The sequence below is a fragment of the Vigna unguiculata genome, chromosome 8, assembly GCF_004118075.2.
Source record: "Vigna unguiculata cultivar IT97K-499-35 chromosome 8, ASM411807v1, whole genome shotgun sequence".
NCBI classification, from domain to species: domain Eukaryota; kingdom Viridiplantae; phylum Streptophyta; class Magnoliopsida; order Fabales; family Fabaceae; genus Vigna; species Vigna unguiculata.
Genome location: NC_040286.1, coordinates 34,581,515 through 34,604,743, shown reverse-complemented (window position 1 = coordinate 34,604,743; position 23,229 = coordinate 34,581,515). Strand labels below are relative to the sequence as shown.

The 23,229-nt window shown below is 38.3% G+C and overlaps 3 protein-coding genes across 3 annotated transcripts; 1 reads left to right on the top strand and 2 right to left on the bottom strand.

Annotated features, from left to right (window-relative positions):
- The first annotated feature begins 764 nt into the window (after positions 1 to 764).
- On the top strand, positions 765 to 2,910 carry LOC114193976. The gene is made up of 4 exons (XM_028083988.1): positions 765 to 1,086; positions 1,669 to 1,705; positions 2,384 to 2,467; positions 2,719 to 2,910. Exons 1-4 carry the CDS (start codon positions 790 to 792, stop codon positions 2,769 to 2,771), a joined length of 471 nt encoding a protein of 156 aa, XP_027939789.1. The 5' UTR covers positions 765 to 789; the 3' UTR covers positions 2,772 to 2,910.
- A 6,226-nt stretch (positions 2,911 to 9,136) lies between these two features.
- LOC114195152 lies at positions 9,137 to 10,027 on the bottom strand. Its single transcript, XM_028085542.1, has 2 exons — positions 9,885 to 10,027; positions 9,137 to 9,800 (listed from the first exon to the last, which is right to left on the bottom strand). Exons 1-2 carry the CDS (start codon positions 10,025 to 10,027, stop codon positions 9,137 to 9,139), a joined length of 807 nt encoding a protein of 268 aa, XP_027941343.1.
- A 3,653-nt stretch (positions 10,028 to 13,680) lies between these two features.
- Positions 13,681 to 20,110, bottom strand: LOC114193060 (CSC1-like protein At3g21620). The gene is made up of 12 exons (XM_028082761.1): positions 19,860 to 20,110; positions 18,878 to 19,229; positions 18,571 to 18,717; positions 18,099 to 18,234; positions 17,768 to 17,869; positions 16,533 to 16,652; positions 16,317 to 16,397; positions 15,552 to 15,892; positions 15,094 to 15,339; positions 14,631 to 14,955; positions 14,283 to 14,516; positions 13,681 to 14,096 (listed from the first exon to the last, which is right to left on the bottom strand). The coding sequence occupies exons 2-12, from the start codon at positions 19,195 to 19,197 to the stop codon at positions 13,866 to 13,868; spliced, it is 2,283 nt and encodes a 760-aa protein (XP_027938562.1). The 5' UTR covers positions 19,198 to 19,229; positions 19,860 to 20,110; the 3' UTR covers positions 13,681 to 13,865.
- Positions 20,111 to 23,229: the final 3,119 nt, after the last annotated feature.

Below are 23,229 nucleotides of genomic sequence, written 5' to 3'. Positions count from 1 at the left end.
TAATGAAATTTTAAATTTTAGAAACATTACTATTTTAACACGATCTAAAAACTGAATTTTAAAATGTTAAGAATTTTAATTTTAATACTTCTCAAAATATAATTTAAAATTTGTTAAAATTTAACACTCGCATAGAATTTGTTAATAATTTGATGCTTTATGAGTTGACATGGCAGCTGGTGACACTACTGCTACGTCTTGGATGAACTTTAATATAAAAGCATAATAAATCTGAAAACAATTTAATATTTTTTGTCAGTAACTAAACAATTTATTATTGAAAAAAAATTATATAAATTGGAAAATTGGAGAACCAATGTTATTAAAGTTTTATAATCATTTTATTTACTAAATAAACCATATTAGAAAAGAAATAGAACGTGTTAAAGGTTAAAGGTATCATTATGTTAGTTTCAGCTGTACATAATACTCGCTAACAAAACCATATTCTAAAAAAAGTTTAATAAGTATGAAAAATGGATTTAAGCTTTATATTGTTAACCTTAATCGTGAAATGAAACAATGGTATTGTTCATGGGTGAAGGGGTAGACAGGGTATGGCTGCTTTAGAAAAGCCCATTATATATTTTGTTGTATTTGGGTCATCGCTTATGGCCCAAGCCCATGATTCTTTTTTATAAAAATCTATTTTGCTAAATAAATCAAAGAGTATCAAAATTAAGCGAAACAAAAGAAAAAGAAAAAACACGCGCGATGTGACATGTTTGAAGAGCATAGCTCCACATACTAATATTATTATTATTATTTTTATTTGATTTTGTTTTATCAATGGCCACTCTTCCTTACTGCACTCTTCATCCTCTATCTTCTTCTTCTTCTTCTCTCAGTCCTTCTTCCACTTTGGTTCAACTTTGTTCATGCTCTTCCACACCTTCTCGTTCTCTTCTCCAATTCCCCTCCAATCTCAGACGCAAAGCCACCAAGAAGCCCAGGCTTTTGATGATCGTTCACCCCATTTTGCTCTTTAACGGCGTCGCCACCACTTTCTATTTCGACACCCAAACAGTCATCGTTACTGTCAGTGTTTTGGCCGCCATTGCTCTTTCTCTCTTCCTTGGCCTCAAGGTTCTTCATTTTCATTTTTTTCATTATGGGCTTCTCTCACTTTACATAAAAATAAAAACTTTTTATTATCTTTTCTAGATGTAATGTTAGACTTACTATTTTGCCATAAGACCCGCGTGCATTTAGTGTTTATGTGTTCAGATATCTACTATTTCAGAAAGGTGTTCACTTTAGCATATCATGACTCCAATTTTGCCAATTATTCTGCCTTGTGCTTACTCTCTGCTGCTTCAATTTTGGTTTTGGAAAATTGTGGAGTGGGAATGATAAATGTGATAGAAAACGTACAAAGAAAAACAATGTGGAAGTGAGTTATAAGAGAAAATTAATGTACACCTATGATTATCTTTTGAAATTTTTGGGTTTTGATTTGATATAGTGATAAGCAATTTGTTTTTTGAGAGGGGTGGTGGTGTTGGTGAATGTTGACAGCCTACCTCATTCAGAAGTGTAATATAGTATGCATATGCATAATTGTATCAACATTTGCTCACGGAAGTGTGTGGTACTTTCTAACAGTAACATTATGGGTTAAATTAAAGTTGATACTTCTGTTTGGTAACGAGTGAAGGGGTTTTGCAGGGTGATCCGGTGCCTTGTGAGCGATGTGGTGGCAACGGTAATTATCTTTCTGCATTTGAACTTGATATTGTAGTGCTTTAGTGTTGAATTTTAGGGAATTGTTGAGGCATGAATCATGATGGTAACAATACGAGGAACATTAAGATATTGGTAACGAGGATATCATTATCCATGTACATTCACTTGAATCTTTGTAGTTGGTGGGATAATGATTGTTTTGACTGATACTGGGATCTGCTTGATTTGGCAAGTGCTTTGTGAAAGTTTTTGGACCAGGGTAATCTGTAGAAGTTTCTGTTTAACATATGATCTTTGAATTTTTGGCTTGATGACTGATGTGGTGTTTGTCAGCCACTACAATGTATGATATAGAACATAAAGCTTCCACACCAATTTTTTTTGTATTAGGATTGCGCTTCTATTATCCCAATAACTTCAAAGTTTTCTCTTACCCCTTTTCACCTATGCTTTCTTCCTTCAATAATTGTATCACTGTGAATGAAGATGTATTCTATGGTAATAGGTCATTTGGATTGGATAAAGAAAGAGTAGTACCTATCTAAGTGATGGCTATGGATGAGAATTCTACTTTATACTGTCATTGTCCCTCTCACTATTGTGATTCCTATGGACCTGCGTTTTTACATTGCATGTAAAATTAAGGGTAGTATTGTTGACAGAAGATACTATTTTGAATGACATTGCTGACAAACAGGTGGAACAAAATGCGTGTTTTGTGACAATGGCAAGATGAAGCAAGATACGGGGTTAATTAACTGTAAAGTATGCAAGGGTTCAGGTATATCTTTCTGTTATCATATGCGTAAAACAAATTATAATGATTGCATTTTCTTACATGAATATTTTGGGTGCATTTCCTTTCATTTACCACCTTTAAGGAATAGTTTGATGCTGGTATGTGAAAATCAATATATTGTATCCCCTAAAGGGGAAAAAAAAGGAGATTATACTCTTTTTCCCCAGATTCAACAATGGCTTACTTAAGGTCTTCACTGTTCTTTCTGTTTATGCATGTGTTTCATTCTATAGGATTGATTTTCTGCAAGAAATGTGGAGGTTCTGGCTATTCCCGTCGGTTATGAGCTGTGGAATTCCTGTTATATGTTAAAACTATGTGTTCTGAAATATGTAAGATCTTGTAACAATTTTATTGTTCATAGTGTATATTTCTGTGAATCATTTTAATCAAGTTATTCTGAAGCCCTTTGAGGTCTTGACTAATTGGTTTTGCATAAAATCAGTCAAATTTTGATCATAACAGGTAAAAAAATGGTTTTAGTCATATTTTCATCAAACCTTAAATATGTCGATAGGATTTTATTTACTCATTTTGTTAAACAACCATTTTAAATTGACATGTATCAGGATGAGAAACTGGGTGAAATATGTTTTTCTCACAATATTTTGATAATTTTTATTTTTATAACAGGTTTTCATTCAATAGATTTATTTTGGTTTGGTATTAATCGATAGTTAAGTGTTTACAAAGACTTTAACGAGAAAACTTAATTAATGGAACAGTTATTTATGTGATATGGTCTGGTTTTTATAAAAAATATAGTGATTTTTATTTTTATCCAATTAGTTAAAGTTTGACTAGTCTTTGTATATCGTATTTTGATCCGTCAATAATTTTAGTGTATTTTTTTTATTCTTATCGTTATGTGAATACGTAAAATTAAGTTTAATAATATTTTAGTATATTTGGTGATATCCATATTTTTTTATGATTTTTATCTTCTAAACATTACTCCATGAAAATGTTTACTAATATGAAAAGAATTATCATTGATTAAAAATGACGAAAATTATTAATGGTTTAAAAAAACTTATTTAATCCATGTATTTTTGCTAGTCTGTCTTTATTTAAGTTCTAAAAATATTATAAAATTTGTGGGACTGCGGTTAGTAATTGTTGCAGTTGGAACAGTAGCCTTTATATTTTTGAAAAATAATGGGCCTTAAGTGTCACATCACATTTTTCATCATTTTCTTCTCAATCCAATCGTGGAAATTAGTCTTGTTATTAAAAGTATTACATTTACCGACGAGGAAGACCAGGCTGATTAGTATTTTATGGCAAGACAAAATAGTAAAGGTATTTTATATATAAATATTTTAAAATACATGTAAAAAACACACAATGTCATTAAAAAATAAATTTAACACATCAAGGAAATACCTTATTTTAGTAAAAGAAGGCGTATAACATTTTCATTTAATTTACACTTATGGCATAAATTTTTGTTATCATAGAACTTAGATTGAATCTTACATATATTTTTATTTTATTTTATTAATATGCAATCTTTTACTTTTAACTAGTGTTTTATATTGTGTTAAGTTTAAGATAAATATTTATTTTTATGGACTTATTATCATAATTGGTAACAGATAAATTAAATCTTCAACTCTTAATAAGTAATTTAAAGTGTGATATAAGATATTAAAATGGATACACATTATACAAGGAGAGATGATGATGAAGGAATTTTTTTGCCAAGTCACAGAAAATATGCATGAAATGCACTTTGTAACGTCCCATTTAATTATTAAGCGAAATTAAAGGAAAACGTCACACAATATAAGTACTGTAGCGTAGTCCTGGAGGCCTTAACGCAACCCCGACAAAATTCGGGTACACCACGATGCCAAGGAAAGCTGAATACGAATACAACGTAGAATGTAGCGTAGAAATACGGAAAGAGATACATGGGCCATAGCCCTAAATAAAACACAAGAAAAACTCCAGCTCAGATGGCTAAGCAGCGGAATCACCATTCGCTTGTTGACCATGAGAACCTCGCCCAACTGCTCCCATCAACCAAGTTGATGATCATCGCAAGGAAAAACGGCCACATACAACACAAACATGTAACGAAACGGGTAAGCTAGAGCCAATCAACATATTCAACATGCAATCAAATATATTTTCCTCATCTCATCCACATAGCAACCAAACATATTATGACTCTTCATTCAATACACTACGACTCGACTCGACTCATCCGGATACGTATAACTCGGTCGGATTCAGCGGATGCTTGCACTTGTGGTGGATACCCCTGCTCGACCCTGAGCTGCTCGATCCTGAGCTATGTGATACCAGTGTTACAATGAATCAAAATCTCTCCCACCACAAGGTTAGCCCTTAGTGAGTTTCAGGCCTCCTGCTACTCCCACCACACGAGTCAGTCCGCTCTAAGTGAGACTAACTGGCTCCTCGGAGCGTCAGGATGCAACCTTACCTTGAATCCTTACCTAGTTATACAGATGGGGCACCACCATGAGCACCCACTAGCAGGGGCCATGGAATTACGTCCCGACCACTGAAGTGCGACCCCGGAGGTCTCACCTAGAGACTCCAAGGAATTACACGCTGACACGGACCAACATTCATAAATCAGCAATAAGAGATTTTTGAATTATATTTTTCAATTCCATATCAACCCTTGAAGTTTAATCCTCATATCAATCACATCTCAAATCCATACCTCTGATCATCACCACCCCAATGAGTCTGGGCCTAGTCTCATGTCAATATCATGTTCCTTTAATTTCAAACCACACATTCATTTCTCACGTTAAGCCTCATACCAACCCATTCATCCACAATTCATGAATCATGCCAAAAATATACTTCATGCTCCATTACATACATGTTCATCATCATACAATCATACTCAACCAACATGGATCACTCGGGAAGCATTAAACATCCAAATCACAGCACTGTCTCGCCCAGCATCTCGCTCAGGCGAGACGTGCTCGCTCAGGCGAGCCTCCCCCTCGCCTAGGCGAGAGCGCCAAAAACTAGGGCATGGGCAACACGGGATCTCGCTTAAGCGAGATCCCTCTCGCTTGGGCGAGTTGCCTGCTCGCTCAAAAATTGAGCGAGCCGCCCGGGCGACTTTTCGCGCAAAAAAACTTAGGCGAGCTCCCTGTTTCATCTCGCCTAGGCGAGATGGACTCGCTTGGGCGAGACTAACAGGTCTCGCCACTGTTCTTCGCTGTACCGCCATGTTTTTCGGCCAAACAACACATGCAAGCTATTCACACGCATCAAAACAAAGGATCAAACCGTACAACCAACAGTAAACTCATACACAGATCAAAGGATGACTCAAAACTAGAAACTCTAGCTTCCCGTACCTGGACAAGCTAGTTGAAAACCTCGACACCCAAACTGTGGAGGACGAACTGCTTCTAGGAGCGAACTCGAAGCTGGAAAACAGTGCAAGAATGGGTCAGTTCGGAACCCCAACAACAGCTCACGAAAAACAGACCAAGGGAAGGAGACTACGAGTCCGAGGCACTTACGTGAGCTAGGAACGACCAAACGGGAGGCGGACTGTCAACACGGTGGAACCCTAACGGGGAGAGTGCGGCTACGGCGGCTGGTTCTGAAAGGAAAGCACAGACCTTCCATTAGGGCAACGTAGCAGGGCTTATATACACTGGGCCAACCCTTAGGCCCACTTAGGGGCAGCCCATTAACTTTAGGTCAGAAAAGAAATGGGGCCTTACATTCTCCCCAACAAGAAAATTTTCGACCTCGAAAATAAAGACTCACCAGGTAAACAGATGTGGATGTGATTTTCTCATGTCCTCCTCTAACTCCCAAGTCGAGTCACCCGTCCTTCGATCCCAGATGACTTTGACAAGACTGACGGTCTTTCCACGACGTTCCTCAACCTTGCTATCCTCAAGAGCGATGGGTGGTACTTCCACTGTGAGATCTTCCCTGACCTGTATATCCTCCGCTTCCAACACGTGAGCCGGATCGAATACATACTTCCTCAGCTGTGACACATGAAACACCGGATGAAGGTTCGCCAACTGCGGGGGTAAAGCTATCTCATAAGCCACTGGTCCAATCCTCCTCGTGATCTGATACGGGCCAAGGAATTTGGGTGAAAGCTTCCTTAAGCGGAGAGCCCTTCCCACGCCCGTGGTTCGGGTCACCCTCAAGAACACATGATCTCCTGCTGCAAACTCCAAAGGCCTCCTCCTACAATCTGCATAGGCCTTCTGCCTACTCTGCGAAGCCAACATCCTATCTCTCACCATCCTCACCTTCTCGGTGGTCTGCTCTAACAACTCTGGTCCAACCAACACTGCTTCCCCATCCTGATACCAGCAAAGAGGAGTCCTACACCTCCTGCCATAAAGAGCCTCGTATGGCGCCATGCCAATGCTCGCGTGAAAGCTGTTGTTGTAGGTGAACTCTATCAAAGGCAATACCTCGTCCCAAGCACCCAGATGATCCAGTATGCAAGTTCTCAACAAATCTTCTAACGACTGGATCGTCCTCTCAGACTGGCCATCGGTCTGAGGGTGATAAGCTGAACTCATGGTGAGCTTGCTACCCATAGCACTCTGTAACGTCTGCCAAAACCGGGACGTGAACCGCGGGTCTCTGTCGGAAACTATGCTCGAGGGTACCCCATGGAGTCTTACTATCTCTCTAATGTACAACTGAGCCAGCTTGGCCATAGACATCCTCAAGTTCATCGCCAAAAAGTGAGCACTCTTTGTCAACCGATCCACTATCACCCAGATGGTGTCATGTCCCCTGAAAGTCCGTGGAAGATGAGTCACAAAGTCCATGGAGATGCTGTCCCATTTCCACACTGGTACCTCTAACGACTGTAGAACTCCCCCGGGTCTCTGATGCTCCACCTTCGCCTTCTGACAAGTCAGACAGGCGGATACAAACTGTGCCACATCCTTCTTCATCCCCTGCCACCAGAAAGTTTCCTTGAGGTCCTGGTACATCTTAGTCATGCCAGGATGCAAGCTAAGACGACTCTTGTGTCCTTCCTCAAGGATCAACTTCCTCAACTCTGCGTCATCAGGTATGCATACTCTGCCTCGAAACCTCAGTATGCCATCATCACTCACAGCAAAGTCTCTAGCCTCATCTGATCCAAGCTGTTCTCTAACCCTGTTCAGACTAGCATCCAACAACTGTCTCTCTCTCATCGATCCTAAGAAGTCACTAGATATAGTAAGGGTACTACACCTAATGGACTCGGACCCCAACTCCACCTGTAGCCTCATGTCTCTGAACTTCTCTAGTAGCTCTGCCTCTTTTATCATGAGATGTGCTGTGTGTACCGTCTTCCTACTCAAAGCATCTGCCACTACATTTGCCTTCCCCGGATGATATAGGAGTTCGAAGTCGTAGTCCTTTAGGAATTCCATCCACCTCCTTTGCCTCATATTCAGCTCCTTCTGATCAAACAAGTACTTTAAACTTTTGTGGTCGCTGAACACCCGAAACTGAGCACCATAAAGATAATGTCTCCAGATTTTCAAGGCAAACACTATCGCTGCCAACTCAAGGTCATGGGTGGGGTAATTACGCTCATGCACCTTAAGTTGTCGTGAAGCATATGCCACTGTCTTCTTTTCTTGCATCAAGACGCAACCAAGTCCAAGATGTGACGCGTCGCAGTAGACTTCAAACGGTTTCCCCACATCCGGAATTACCAATATAGGAGCACTCGCCAATCTCCTTTTTAGTTCCTGAAAGCTCTCCTCACACTTCTCCCTCCAAGTGAAAGGTTGGTCCTTCCGGGTGAGCAAAGTCAAAGGTGCCACTATCTTGGAGAATCCCTCTATGAACCTCCTGTAGTAGCCTGCTAGTCCTACAAAGCTCCTGATCTCCGTGGCAGATTTAGGGCTTTCCCACTTTACCACTGCTTCAACCTTTACTGGGTCCACAGCAATCCCCTGGGCGGATATCACATGCCCCAAGAACTGAACCTCATCCATCCAGAACTCGCACTTGGACAACTTGGCATACAACTGCTTCTCTCTCAAAACACCAAGCACCAACCTCAGGTGTTCTGCATGTTCCTCCTGAGTCCTGGAATAGATAAGGATGTCGTCTATGAAGACTACGACAAACTTATCTAGGAAAGGTCGAAAGATCCTGTTCATGTAGTCCATGAACACTGCGGGGGCGTTGGTCACACCGAACGGCATAACCACATACTCATAGTGGCCATACCTCGACCTAAAGGCTGTCTTCTGTACATCATCAGCCTTTACCAAAATCTGGTGGTACCCTGATCGCAGATCTATCTTCGAGAACACTGATGACCCATGTAACTGATCCATCAAGTCGTCAATCCTCGGGAGCGGATACTTGTTCTTGATGGTCATCTTGTTCAGTTGCCTGTAATCCACACACAAGCGCGAACTCCCATCCTTCTTCTTTACCAACAACACTGGTGCTCCCCAAGGTGAAGTGCTGGGTCGGATGAACTGTTTCTCCATCAGATCCTCTATCTGTTTCTTGAGCTCCACCAACTCTGCCAGAGCCATACGATACGGAGCCATCGATATCGGACCCGTCCCTGGTACCAGGTCAATAGAGAACTCCACTTCTCTACTGGGAGGCAACCCTGGTACTTCATCTGGAAACACGTCTTCAAACTCATGTACCACAGGTATGACTGATGGTCTCTCTCTCTCCCACCTCCATACGAGCGAAGATTATGAAGCACTGCGCGCCACTCTGAATCTCCCTCACCGCCCCCTGGGGGGACACTAACTCGAGATCCTCTGAATCGGGAAACAACAACCTCTTCTCCCGGCAGTCTATAAGGACGCGACTAGCAGAGAGCCAATCCATCCCTAAGATCACTTCCAAGTCTTGCAAAGGCAAGCAGATTAGATTCACCTTGTACCTGCGTCCCTCTACCTCTACTGGACACCGAGCACACAAAGACGACGTCGTGACCAATCCTGACGCCGGAGTAGACACCGCGAGCTCGCACTGTAGCTCGCTTACTGGCAAACCCAGACGTTCCACACAAGCAAAAGACACAAAAGAGTGTGTCGCTCCAGAATCATATAACACACAGCAAGAAGAACCAGCTATCATACAACTACCCATAACCAAGTTACCTGAGCCTGATGCCTCCGCCCCTGACATGGCGTACACTCTGCCCGTCGCCTGAGGCCTGTTGCCTCTGTCTCTCCCCTGATGCTGCTGGGGTGCCTGAACTGGAGGGCGTGTCGCTGCCCTAGAAAGGTTGGGGCAATCTCTCCCAAAGTGGCCTTCCTTGCCACAGTTGTTGCACCTGCGGTAACCCTCCCTGCGTGGACAAGCATGCCTCGGGTGGGGTCCTCCACATGTGTAACACTGCACTCGACCCTGCTGAGGAGGAAGACCCCTAGACCCCTGAGACTGATGGTGCGGTCTATCATATGGCCTCCTCCTCTCCTCATGTCTGGGCCTGGACCCAGATGGTCCACCAATCCTCTGGGGCGGCTGTGACTGCAGTGGGCGCTGGCCTTCCACCTCGCGCTTCATCTTCTCCATCACCCTGGCCTTCTCTACCAGAGCGGCAAAGTCCTTGATGGACAAAGGAGCCACCATCAGGCGGATGTCACCGCAGAGCCCGTTCTCAAACTTCCTGCATCGCCACTCCTCATCGAGTGGCAGGGTGTAGAAACGGCTGAGGTGTTTGAACCTCTCAACATACTCTGTAACAGTCTTCCCTCCCTGGGTCAACTGGAGGAACTCCATCTCCTTAGCGTATCGGATGCTGTCTGGGAAGTACTCGGAGAGGAATCTCTCCCTGAAAACCTCCCACGTCACTGGATCATCCCTCTCCTCCAGGATGGATCTGGTGCGGCTCCACCAATGCTCCGCCTCTACCGTGAGCATATAAACTGAGAACGCCAACCTGTTCTCCGCAGGGCACATCTTGGCGTCGTAGATGCGCTCTAGGTCCTTCAGCCATTGGTCTGCGGCGTCAGGACTAGCCTTCCCGTCAAACTTCGCCGGGTGGTGCTTCAGAAAGTCCTCCAGACTCCACTCCCTAACTGCAGGTCGTGGTTCAAGACCAAACACAGGGGCAGCCACCCTGTTCTCCTCCAACTGGCGGAGGGCCTCCATGTGCTGTCGATGAGCATCCTCAGCAGCTACTCTTGCAGCCTCCATCTGTTGCATCACTGCCTGCTGCTGCTCAAGCGACGCCGCCTGTCGCTGCATAGATGCCTCGTGCTGCTGCATCATCGCAGCACTCTGCTGCGTCATAGCTGCTACCATCGCCTCTATAGCCCTGGCGATATCAGGTACGTCTCTCTGGGATGATTGCGAAGTCCTACGAGGAGGTGCCATAGTCCACTGGCACATAGAAAACCACTTGGTTAGACTCGATAAAGACAAAAATTCAACTAAGAATACTCAGAAGACACAGAGAAAGCTAAGCGGACATCCAAGTCCACAGACCTAAGGAATGACCGCTCTGATACCATAAATGTAACGTCCCATTTAATTATTAAGCGAAATTAAAGGAAAACGTCACACAATATAAGTACTGTAGCGTAGTCCTGGGGGCCTTAACGCAACCCCGACAAAATTCGGGTACACCACGATGCCAAGGAAAGCTGAATACGAATACAACGTAGAATGTAGCGTAGAAATACGGAAAGAGATACATGGGCCATAGCCCTAAATAAAACACAAGAAAAACTCCAGCCCAGATGGCTAAGCAGCGGAATCACCATTCGCTTGTTGACCATGAGAACCTCGCCCAACTGCTCCCATCAACCAAGTTGATGATCATCGCAAGGAAAAACGGCCACATACAACACAAACATGTAACGAAACGGGTAAGCTAGAGCCAATCAACATATTCAACATGCAATCAAATATATTTTCCTCATCTCATCCACATAGCAACCAAACATATTATGACTCTTCATTCAATACACTACGACTCGACTCGACTCATCCGGATACGTATAACTCGGTCGGATTCAGCGGATGCTTGCACTTGTGGTGGATACCCCTGCTCGACCCTGAGCTGCTCGATCCTGAGCTATGTGATACCAGTGTTACAATGAATCAAAATCTCTCCCACCACAAGGTTAGCCCTTAATGAGTTTCAGGCCTCCTGCTACTCCCACCACAAGAGTCAGTCCGCTCTAAGTGAGACTAATTGGCTCCTCAGAGCGTCAGGATGCAACCTTACCTTGAATCCTTACCTAGTTATACAGATGGGGCACCACCATGAGCACTCACTAGCAGGGGCCATGGAATTACGTCCCGACCACTGAAGCGCGACCCCGGAGGTCTCACCTAGAGACCCCAAGGAATTACACGCTGACACGGACCAACGTTCATAAATCAGCAATAAGAGATTTTTGAATTATATTTTTCAATTCCATATCAACCCTTGAAGTTTAATCCTCATATCAATCACATCTCAAATCCATACCTCTGATCATCACCACCCCAATGAGTCTGGGCCTAGTCTCATGTCAATATCATGTTCCTTTAATTTCAAACCACACATTCATTTCTCACGTTAAGCCTCATACCAACCCATTCATCCACAATTCATGAATCATGCCAAAAATATACTTCATGCTCCATTACATACATGTTCATCATCATACAATCATACTCAACCAACATGGATCACTCGGGAAGCATTAAACATTCAAATCACAGCACTGTATCGCCCAGCATCTCGCTCAGGCTGAGGGGTCTCGCTCAGGCGAGACGTGCTCGCTCAGGCGAGCCTCCCCTCGCCTAGGCGAGAGCGCCAAAAACTAGGGCATGGGCAACACGGGATCTCGCTTGGGCGAGTTGCCTGCTCGCTCAAAAATTGAACGAGCCGCCCGGGCGACTTTTCGCGCAAAAAAACTTAGGCGAGCTCCCTGTTTCATCTCGCCTAGGCGAGATGGACTCGCTTGGGCGAGACTAACAGGTCTCGCCACTGTTCTGCTGTACCGCCATGTTTTCCGGCCAAACAACACATGCAAGCTATTCACACGCATCAAAACAAAGGATCAAACCGTACAACCAACAGTAAACTCATACACAGATCAAAGGATGACTCAAAACTAGAAACTCTAGCTTCCCGTACCTGGACAAGCTAGCTGAAAACCTCGACACCCAAACTGTGGAGGACGAACTGCTTCTAGGAGCGAACTCGAAGCTGGAAAACAGTGCAAGAATGGGTCAGTTCGGAACCCCAACAACAGCTCACGAAAAACAGACCAAGGGAAGGAGACTACGAGTCCGAGGCACTTACGTGAGCTAGGAACGGCCAAACGGGAGACGGACTGTCAACACGGTGGAACCCTAACGGGGAGAGTGCGGCTACGGCGGCTGGTTCTGAAAGGAAAGCACAGACCTTCCATTAGGGCAACGTAGCAGGGCTTATATACACTGGGCCAACCCTTAGGCCCACTTAGGGGCAGCCCACTAACTTTAGGTCAGAAAAGAAATGGGGCCTTACACACTTTCCTAAAAGAGAAAGAATTATAAAAATCCTGAATTGAGAAAGTGAAAGATAATCCATTTTCTATTGTATAAGTATTTCTTTAATTTTGAATTGTAGTTCTTTAATTAAATAGTAGAGGAAAATATATTATATTTATTGGTTGAACTCACCACCCGAATTGAAATAATGGAATTCAGGTTCAATTAATTAAATATAATCTTCATTTAACTTTTTAAAAATAAATAATTAATCAATCAGAAGAATTAACTCCTATTTTAATTATTTGACAATGACGTGCACTAAAATCATTTATTAAGTTTGGCTATTTTCACGTCTAAAGAGGGATATCAATCTGACAAATGGGTTATTTTAATTATTTGACAATGACAAACACTGAATAAAATCATTCATTGAATTTGGTTGTTTGCATATCTAATTTCCCAATTGTTGTCTGTAGACAGAAATAGGTGATACTAAATTTACAAACAACTTGGTACAAATAATGCGACGAGATAATCCCTTTTACCTGTCACATTGCAAATAATGGAAAGTGGACACAAACAGCAACTGATAAACACAAAATACAGTTTTTTTTTTTTTCTATTAATCCATTATGTTTTGGACAGAAGAAAGAGTAATGCTGTTAAATAAAATTATGAATTGATTCATATATCCATCTACATGTAGAAAAAAAAAAAGTACTAATAAATTTGTCACAACAGATCAGACAGTCAAAATTTGAACTGTTATATACTTCATTGAAAATTCACCTGTCTCTGATTTATATACAGAAAAAAGGTAGCAGAGTTATGATTTTATATAGCAATGCTACCAAGAGTGAACTTACATCTAATGCTAGTTTTATTCTGTGCATTAAACGTGATTTTTCATCACATTAATTCAACTCACTCTACTCACTCAAGATGACAATGAACCGCTGTGTTTGCTTGGCAATGGTGTGTTCCTCCGAGACTGGCGTTTTGTTTGTACAACTACTGGTTCTTGTTCTTCCCACTTTTCACTCATGACTTCACTGTCACTGTCATCATCACCTTTAAATACAGGATGGATATATGCATTCTGAATGAACTCTTTCAAATTGAAGTTTGGCTCTCTTGCACGCTCCAATGTGTCCTTCATCATTGCCTCCTGAAGTTTTCACCAAAAGGGAGGAAATTTAACACGAATTTGGTGCAGAAATGGATGAACTAAGATGCCATGATCAAGAAAAGGATAAAAAAGGCAATTTCAAAACAAAGGGTTTCCAAGAAACATTTCTTTTTTGTTTCTTGCAAAGTTAAAAAGTAGTATCCCAGTTGCAGTATCAAGACTAACCTGTAATGGATGCTTAATAAAAGCAGGTTCGTATCGTCCCTTGCAATACAAATGGAATGCTATTGTCAAAACTGGGAGAGTGATGAGCAATGGAGTTGAATTAGCAGCTTCTTTTGTACTCAGTAATCCCATTAACAGAAGCTGTGAGATCACTAGTGCAAATATGATACGTCCATGCACATCAGGCCAGAATGCTGCAGCACTCTCATACTCTTGGTTGTAGACATTTATTATCTGCCATCAGAAATCGTGCATTAACTTAGATATTATTGTGTATGTGATTAGTTTATGAAAACAGTAACTAAATTCGTGCATAGAAACGGAAAAATGTCATGACAAAACTTTTACCTGATGACGGTAGACAACATATGCCAAGCCAAAGAACACTATGATGTATGGAAGAAGAAATGGCGTGACCACAGCATACACAAGGCCAAGTAAGAAGTAAAGTTGTATTTGAGGCTCTCCTGTATTGAAACCAAAGGTCCCCGGATCCATTGCTTCTTCACGATCCTTTTCAGTCTTGACTAAGAAGAAATTTTTCAAGTGATAGAATATCAATGGCTTCAACCTTAAAATCTCACCAGCACATCCAGCCCATCCATCTACCATTATGTAAGTTATGAAGAACGTTGCCTTCATTGGAATTGAGACACCAATTGTTATTGGGATTCTGCATACACAACATATGTTTACTTTTGGTTATTGAAAGCTATTCAAATGAAAGGATATTTTCTATGATTGTTTTAGGATTATCTAAATGACTATGCATTTGGTAAATGTTTGGAGTAGTAGTACTAGGAGGGCTTACTCATTTGCTGACTGGTGGAGAAATTTATCTAGCTGTTGGAATGCAGTCCCAGTAATTATGCTCCCAAGAAACACATTAATGAACTGGAAGATGTAATATCTAGTGGCTGCTCTTCTTTCCAGAGATGAAGTGCTAATATAACCTTCGAACTTGGACATTATCATCAATATTGTTGGCAGAAATATGAGAAATATCTTCAAAGCAATACCGGGAAGGAAACCTTGTATGAACGCTTTTATGACTTTGCTGTATAAAAGAGAATCATAACATTAGTTTCCATCAGACACCATTAAGCTATCAAAGAGCAACACAAGGTCATCAGTAACATTTTGTTTTCTCATCGTACTTGGTCATACATAGAAACCTCCAACATATTCTGGGTTTTCATATTTATTCAATAAATTTTGTATTATGCAAAAAGGAAAATAAGATGATATTGAAACTAAAAAAACACTTACATTTCAATAAAGGGTTTAAGAAAAGGTACTGCTTTTTCAATGCCTTCAATGTTAGCCAATGACTGAACAAAAGCTATGGGGATCATGAAAAAGAATGTCAGAAAGAAGAAAGCTACAGCAACTATAAGCCTCCTTATTGTGAGTGAAACATATGGTATTGCCATGTTGTCCCAATACACATCACGAGGTTCTGGGGCCCACTCAGTCAACCATACGGTTGGGTTTCTGGACTGTTGAGTTTGTGCACAAACAGCTGCACCCCAACGAGTTCGGAAGGAAACAAAAGCCGCTGGCATTATATATTTAGGATTCTTCGTCACCCTATCTTTCTCCAACTCTATCTGAAAATGCAGAGGAACATCAGAAAATCAATTAACAACTAAATAATCTATGATGCAAGAAATGTATATAACAGAAAAGGGATTTGGATATGTATAATGAATCATTATTAATGATGATCATAAGCAAATATTTGAGTTTCAAAGATGAGGATAAATTCTGTCAGTGATGGAAAACACCTTTTATATTGTTATATATGTTATGAAGCCGTTTTAAACAAGTATGCAAACACTACTGATAGCAGAATCTGTTATTCTATTTTAGGTGTACGAAAATCATTTAAGATAAGTATGCATGCCCTCAGTGTTACAGCACCGATAATTAGCTCAGATCTCTTTCATCTTTTTTCTTTTCACAATCGAGAGTGGAATAAAATTTCTTCTTAGTTATCAGCATAGTAAGATAGACATAGGAAGCACTGCTTACTTCTTTTGATAATCTGTTAATTTCAGTAGTATAAAAATCAATTGCATCCACTCGATCACCCCAAAGACCTAGATAACCAGTCTGCAAGCAAGTACAAGATAGTGGAGTTATATGGTGCAGGAGAAAAAGAAATGGAATGTCTTTAGAAAAATAACAAGAGTTTACTCTGAAAATTTAAAAAATAGAAGACAATTCAAAAAATTGAAAATAGCATACCTTTTTAGATGGCCTTGTGGATTGATTTCTAGAATATTTAAGTTCATAGTAGTCAAGCCAATTCTGTGTTTTCTTCTTCTTAGAAACTAGACTAGAAAGTTTCTTTGCATTGTAAACAACCTGCAGGAATATCTTTATAAGTAAGGGGAAAAAACAAAAAGTGCTTCGTAGGATAAAACACAATAAACAGTCTGCAAGAATTTGTTCTGTGGATGAAGGTTTAAGACGGGTTGAACTTGATATGTTGCTATTTCTAGAGTGAAAACCAAGAGAGGATTGAAAATACTTATATTGGATGAAAATGGAAATATCACAAACACAACTAAAAATGTTGTATACAAAGAAATTTTTGAAACTCTTTGACAATGAACACATTATAGGTATGTCATTTCTAATTTTCTTTTAATTTGAAAGTTTGTATAAATATAGATGCATGATCTATTGTTGTAATTAAAATATTTGTTATAATTTTGTTGTTCAATGCAGGATCTATTGCGTAAAGTCCAAGGCTTACAATGAACATCATGTTGATTTAAGAAGTAATCAAATTTGTGTACCAAAGGAAGTTATAAAGTTGATTAACCAAAAACAGATTATAGGTATGTAATTTGGTCTTCTTTTATTGTTATTTTTTTAAAGACATTATATTATAACCTTAGAGGTTAATAAATATTACAAAATCAATTCCTATTATCAAAAATATTACATTTAAAAAAACCCGTGCGTTGCACGGGTAGAAAGACTAGTACAAGTACAAAATAAAATGAAGCTAACTGGCTTGGTGTTTTGTATAATAACGAGAGATCATCTCAAAGTTCAAGGTTTTTCCTAGCAAAATCCACTTCAACAAAGCATTTAACATAACAAATTTTGGTCATTGACTTGATCATGCTACAATTGACATAGGTATCACTTGAAAGTTTCTAGTCCAATGTGTAATCTATAGCTATTAGTAACAAACAGAAGATGAAGTTTGTGAAATATACTATTCAAAGCAATATTACACTAAAATTTAACCCAACTAAGAAATATGTATTTCTTTGCTCGTAAGATTATAACTAATCCTAAAAAGGAGATTAGGAAATAACTATCCATTTGAACACAACAAAAATTAATATGAGGATAGCTATAAATGGTAAATATTGTTAATCTGATACACTGAAATAACAAAAACCATATTACAAGCTGTGAAACCAAAAAATAATTTGGAAAGTGTGATTAAAGAAGGATCAGACCTGATGAGTGAGATAGTGATCTGGATGGTTGACCAAAAAGAAATGTTCCACTAGCTCACTAACTGATTCATCAGGATCAGGTGGTACATTTCTGACAAGTACCTGCACAGATGTAAAGGACAAAGTTTATTGTCACAAGTTTTTGTTCTGTATTTATGATGGTAATGAAGGTCAATTGGATCGTTACTTGAAAGAAGGACAGTTCTTTTGATATAATAAGGTAGGAGATATGTAGAATTTACTAATCTTTGGATATAAATCCTTATAACAGAAACAGAGGTTCTACGATTATGAACATATCGTCTTGTTCAGATATAAAACTTATTCTTACTGTGAATTGGTCTGGACGGCGTCTTTCTGATGCTAGAAAATGCAGTCTCATTGTTGCAACTATTTGATACTCCCTTTTCAAGATATAGCATGTCCAGAAGGTAAAAGCATAAGCCATTACCAAATGAGTCCAGAATCTGCAATCCATGTAAACAGCATTAGAAGATAATCACGCTTGTTCGAAAAAATAGCCAGCTACTTCCCGACGAGATTAAGGTTCTGGAAGGAGCTATAAATTTGTTTCAACTTGATTAGAGGATTTGCATGGAATACCTCAGAAATGTATGTACTAATTCACCCAATCTACAACATGTACAAAATGAATGTATGCAACATACTAATACTAATGTGCAATACTTTAAAATTAACACACACATATTATTAGAAAATTCATATACATGAAATAATATGTAAAAGGCAAAGAAAAGTAGAAAATAAAGCAAACAAACCAACCGGGTGAAAAGTGTGCATACCTATTTGATCCGGTTGGAATATTTGAAATTGAAAGCTTATCTATCTGACTATAAGTCAAATTGGAACGCTCCAAGGTGCTATTTGTCCAATTGACAGGAACCATAACAGAAAAAGCTAGGAATGCAATGGGGACAAAGATTTTCAGCCTGCATTTCAATCAAGTAAGAAGACACAGTTAGTAAAAAAATCAAACAGTAATGTTGGAGCTAAAAACCAGGAAAATTCTGGCAAACAAACTACCATTGGAAATGAAGGAAAAACCACATGAGAAAGAATGAAAACAATGAATGATTGATCAGAGCATACCCAAGTAAGTAGATCCTCAAGTAAACAGCAGAGTCCAAGCCTGCATGGTCAATTAGTTCAGGTTCTGGCATTTGCAATGCTGCAGGCATCCAGCTCAGGAACCTTATATATGATTTGAAGTCCAAATTGACAAACTTGCTGACAAATAACCCTGCTTGCAATGGACTGCTCCTTAAACCCTTCAAATACCATTTTGGAAAATACACCCTATCGTTTATAGGTTGAATTCGAAGTATGGCAAAAGCCAACAAGAAAGTAAATGCACTCAGGATGTTAATTGCTGCGGCGAGTCCTATATCACTCAAAGAAGCCATGAGCATATGGCAACTTAGAAAAACGAAGCTACTACTCCCTGTAAATTATACAAATAAGCATGATGTCAAAATCAACACATTTCTTTATAAGCTTTGAACTTAAAAGTACAACCTTATTTTGCAGCAGTGATAGGTGGAAGACAAAGCAGACAATGACAGAAAGATTTAACATCCGATTAGAAATAAGAACTGATGTAAAACTGATTTTCCCGTGTTGATATAGACAAAAAACAGAATCATAATGTTTAAAGAAAAAGTTGTAAAGTGGGAGAGGCCGAAAAGTCACAGTCACAGTGAGTTTTCTGTTCCCCCAAAACTTCACCCAAAGTCATAATCAAGTGAGGAAGTAAGTACTAATCAACCCTTCTACCTCATAATCTCTCGGTGGTCAAACTATAATCCACTTCTAAACAAAAGAATGTTTTTCTGTTAGGCATAACCGATCATGATCCTGAATCCCATTTCTCATGCAAAACCCAAAATTAAAGCCAAAACTTCATGACATATTTGTTCTTCTAGCCATTTCAGCCACCAATCAACAGAAAACACAGAATTCAACACCCAGAAAGATTCAGCATTAGAAACCATAGCAACTAAAGAACAATGAAAAAAAAAAGCCTTTGAATATTGTTATCACATAATAGATCCACTCCGTTGGGGTACATTACCTTGTCTGCCACACCAAACTCTCCGAACAGAAAGAGAAAGAAAGGGAAAACGAGCTGAGACAAAAAGAAAAAAACGCAAAGAGTAGTTTTTCAACACAATTGAGGTGATGACTCTGCCACTGTTAGTTGAACCGACCACAGGGAGAAAACCCAAAAGCCAGAAAGTCAGCAATAAGCAAAAGTTACAAGCTTTATGGCATTTCTTTTCAAAGGGGTCCGTTGAGGATTTATAATTTGTAGCGGCACGTCTTATTCAGGTGAGGTAAGATTTGTGTCTACTCATCATATACACCATGTCGACCATTCACTGTATACAATAAATCCTACATCTATAATAATGAAAAACAATTGAAAATAAAAACTTTAACTAAAACAACATTGGACTGATAAAACAGTAAAGCAAATTTGAGTAATTTCATGAAAAGATGGTAATAAACAGTGAATCTCTTGCAATTAGTTTTGCGATTTTACCTTTTATACTATGATCTTATGATGGTAAAAAATGTTAAGAAATTAAAATAAAACAATTAGGATTTTCAATTGATAAAATTCTGACATTGAATTGTGCTTGGTTGGACGCACATGGCACGAGGTGGTGGGGTCGGAGAGAGAGTGTTATAGAAAGGAAGGAGATACTGTCTTTGACGTTTCCTTTCTTTTCCTAACGGCTACTTTTTTTTTTTTTTTTTTGTAATTGTTAATTCACTGTAACAGTTTTAAAAGCCATGGCCAGCCAAACAGAGATTTAAAAGAAAAAAAATTAAGAGTTTGATACTCTACGTTTAGATAATTAAAAGTAAGCTTATTTAGTCTTAAATAGTGGGTTTGAATTTAAATCTTGTCATTAATGGTGATTTCGTTCCATAAATTAACTCAATGGTGATTGCCTTCCATAAATTTTGGTAAATTTTCCAATTAGTTTTGTGAAAGAAACTAAATAAAAAACGACACGTAAAGTTACATATTAAAAGTTATACTGAACAATTTTTTATTTAGTTGAAGATGTGTATGAACTCATATAATAATAAACATCAAATTTTATATTGAACACTCTTTGTGTATGTGTATTACTATTGATGCAAGTTATATACGTAACTTCAAACTCTGTTATTTTAATTCAAGTTGTGACGTCTCTTATATAGTATTATTGAGACTTAACTCAGTGAAGAATTTTGATTTTACAGTGACACATCCCTCGATTTTCGTTGGTACAAGTTTTAACGTTTCCAATAAACACGGGCCCACATGATGAATGTTGAAAGCAGTTATTGAAATAAGTTTAAAGTTTTCAATTAATGAATATGTTTATGTTTCCTTTGTCAAGTGTCTATTAAACAGTGCAGGGCGCGTGACCATAAAGATTTTATTTTTAATTGAATCATCTAATTCCACATACAACACTATGATGTTAAAATGAGTTTTAATTGTATTTACTATTTTAAATCTTATCTTTTTAATAATTTATGGACACACAATAATGCAAATGTGTTTGCTAGAAAAAAAAATCATAGCAAATTGATAAGTCGAGATTGTAAATAGGATGATTAACTGTATTCGTAAAAATTGTTCTAGTATAAAAATATATATTTATTTTTACGTCATATTTAAGTCAAACAATACAATTTTCAGTTACGTCTAGAGATAAATAAATAATTAACAACTTATGAATACATAACAACAAGTTTTAATAATAACGTGATAATATCTTTGTAAATAATAAAATGTCAGTTAAATTTTGTTTAGATGTTAGAAGTTATATTATAATAATTAGAGATAATTAATTTGAGGTCATACTTTCAATTGAACTTTTATTAAATATTTTTAAAAAATATATTTTTTAGTTAAGTTTTTGTTATTTAATTTTGTGATTAATCAGATGATGCGACTATCATTCTATGTCTCCTAATCTTGCTTTATTATTTCTCTGTGTTAATCAATATAAGATACTAAAGATATTAGTTAAGAAAGTAATCAATCAATTTTTTCATTAAAGATTATGGTAAGAAAACGACAGTTTTTTAGCTTTTGGTCTGTCCATTATGTTTGCTATTTGATTTGTTATAGAAATGTTAGTTTCTATAGAAATTATTGGTTTCTGTGTGATCTCATTTGATGTAGTTAGGAGACAGGCTTTTACGTAGTTGGGACTTGGGAGGCCCAATTCAGTGACATAAACTGGGGGCAAGCCTTGGGAGTTTCTGGACCACCATGGCCCAAATTGTTGAAGAAATGATTGAATGAAGAAAGGGAAATGAGAAAAGAGAGACCTAAGAGAGAGACAAGAAAACTGAATGGACAAATTAAGAAGTGCTTGTAACCTTTTAGGAGGGTAGGGTTGGACCTTCTTTCTTCTCAATTGTCCTTTGTTTATATCCAAAAAGAGAGGTACCATGATTAAGAATCACAAGAGCCTCAGAAACTCACATCATGTAATTTGAGTAATATGAAAACATCTACATCCAAAGAAGTTGTAAATGTGATAAGTGTTGCATGTGATATTAATTGTTATGTGTCAAAACTAAATGAGTTGGATCATAATTCAAAGTGGCACTTGAACTATTATGCTCCTAAATAAAAAGAGTTACATCCTGACTAGTGACTATAACTTTTAATTTAATGATAAATGCTTGATTCTAACATTCTAACAATAAGGAATCAAAGCTAAAAAAAGTGTAATGTGACAAAATCATTGATTAGTTTTAATCTTAAAGTTTAAGTATTTTAAGAAGAGTTGTTATTTTTTATAAAATGACATTTTTATGTTCTTATATATGTCTGGGTTTTCTCAAAGATGGTTTTAACTTTAGCATCCTTAATTTGTATGCAAATTTTGTTGGATTATTGCTAAAACGTCATTAGAAAGAACAAGCATGTTATCTAACAAGTCAATAATTGTGAAGGTAATTATATCCTTAGTAGCTCCGTTTACCTTTATTAGGAATATTGCAGAATCATTTTGATTTTTAGTTACTCTTCATATTATTTCACACCAGTTTGACTCTCATCAAAATTTAAAAGTTGCACTTGCACACATGCAGCACAAAAAGCAACTTTATTACCTTTTATGAGAATAGAAATTTAAAAATTTGTTAAAATTTATAATATATATTAAGAAATGTTATCATCAAACACTTTGTATTTTTATCAAACAATTTTTTTATTTTATATATATTTCATAGTATCATAATGTTTAGAAATCAAAACTTAAAATTGTTTAAATATTTTTTCTCTTCCCACCTTTCGAATATTTTTTAAGAATAAATCTGTTATGCATAGTTTTCAATGGACAATATCTTGAGTGTACACTAATAGACAACAATTTTATCATTTAACTTGAAATCAAAACATTAACGACCATCGTGGTGTCAAC

Bases quoted from the DNA above. Each gene is read 5' to 3' on its own strand.
- LOC114195152 (XM_028085542.1), bottom strand. From the start codon at position 10,027: ATGGAGAAGATGAAGCGCGAGGTGGAAGGCCAGCGCCCACTGCAGTCA. The intron at 9,801-9,884 runs GTCTAGGGGTCT...TTGTCCACGCAG, and splicing joins CCGCACCATCAGTCTCAGGG to GGAGGGTTACCGCAGGTGCA.
- LOC114193060 (XM_028082761.1), bottom strand. From the start codon at position 19,197: ATGCTCATGGCTTCTTTGAGTGATATAGGACTCGCCGCAGCAATTAAC. The intron at 17,870-18,098 runs GTAAGAATAAGT...ACATCTGTGCAG, and splicing joins GCCGTCCAGACCAATTCACA to GTACTTGTCAGAAATGTACC. The intron at 15,893-16,316 runs GTAAGCAGTGCT...CTGCATTTTCAG, and splicing joins TTAACAGATTATCAAAAGAA to ATAGAGTTGGAGAAAGATAG.
- LOC114193976 (XM_028083988.1), top strand. From the start codon at position 790: ATGGCCACTCTTCCTTACTGCACTCTTCATCCTCTATCTTCTTCTTCT. The intron at 1,706-2,383 runs GTAATTATCTTT...GCTGACAAACAG, and splicing joins TGAGCGATGTGGTGGCAACG to GTGGAACAAAATGCGTGTTT. The intron at 2,468-2,718 runs GTATATCTTTCT...TTCATTCTATAG, and splicing joins TAAAGTATGCAAGGGTTCAG to GATTGATTTTCTGCAAGAAA.